General features: G+C 45.8%; 1 protein-coding gene across 1 annotated transcript in view; it reads left to right on the top strand.

The window, feature by feature from the left end:
- The first annotated feature begins 241 nt into the window (after positions 1-241).
- The window catches only part of LOC119593614 (cuticle protein AM1159-like), a 1,351-nt gene continuing 689 nt past the window's right edge, over positions 242-903 (top strand). Inside the window, exons 1-3 of the mRNA XM_037942568.1 lie at positions 242-342; positions 591-790; positions 879-898. Coding sequence (XP_037798496.1) covers positions 334-342; positions 591-790; positions 879-898 — 229 coding nt within the window. The 5' untranslated portion in view covers positions 242-333. The remainder of the gene's footprint in view (positions 343-590; positions 791-878; positions 899-903) is intronic.

Below are 903 nucleotides of genomic sequence, written 5' to 3' on the forward strand. Positions count from 1 at the left end.
CTGAGAGTGCTCAGAGCATACTCTCCGCTGTTATCTGCCACCAACTTTTTACTTAATGAATTTAATTACCTGCTCCTAAAATTTTCTTTAATCTCATCTACTTTTAAAACCGTACTTCATCCTTATTTACCTTGAAATCTACTCATAAACTGCACTCGTCAACTCTATTCTGCCACAATCACTCTTGCATGATTATATAAAATCCCCTTCTTGAGGTCACACTGAAGTAAACAGTGCCGCCCACGCTTCCCCCTTTCCCTCCTCCCTTAACCTTCCTGAGCCTCTCTCCACTATATAAACGTCGGCTGCAACCGCAGGATTCAGCACACAACCATGAAGCTGGTGAGTACAGCATGCACGTCCTGCCTTGTCATTGCTGGCGTTGTATTTGGCGGGGTTGGTGCGCTAACAAGCAATCTGAGTGGAACCGAGTTTAATCACGTTTTCTTCACACAGTCAGACGTTCATACACTCACACGCATGTGTTTTTACGCGTGTATGTAGTTATGTGCAAGAAAGTTGAAAAGTATAGTAAGAGATTTTTTAACATATTGAAAATATGTTCAGTGGAAAATTGTCTTCGCCCACAGATCGTCTTCGCCTGTCTGGCCGCCCTCGCCCTCGCCCGTCCTCAGACGCCCGAGTCTCAGGCCGAGACCGTTTTGGACGAGAGGTCCGACAACGGCGACGGTAACTTCCAGTACACCTTCGAAACGAGCAATGGTATTAGGGCCAACAAAATTGGCAGTCCCGGGTCCAAGGGCCAGAGCAACATGCAGGGCTCATTCAGGTAAAGTGAAGAAACAATTGTAGATTGAATTTTATATCAAACTCTAAAGTTTGGGCTGCAGTATCTACACTGCTTTCTATTGTTGCAGCTTCCTTCTTCCCGACGGAAGCACC

This window comes from Penaeus monodon, chromosome 32, assembly GCF_015228065.2.
Source record: "Penaeus monodon isolate SGIC_2016 chromosome 32, NSTDA_Pmon_1, whole genome shotgun sequence".
In the NCBI taxonomy this organism is placed as follows: Eukaryota; Metazoa; Arthropoda; class Malacostraca; order Decapoda; family Penaeidae; genus Penaeus; species Penaeus monodon.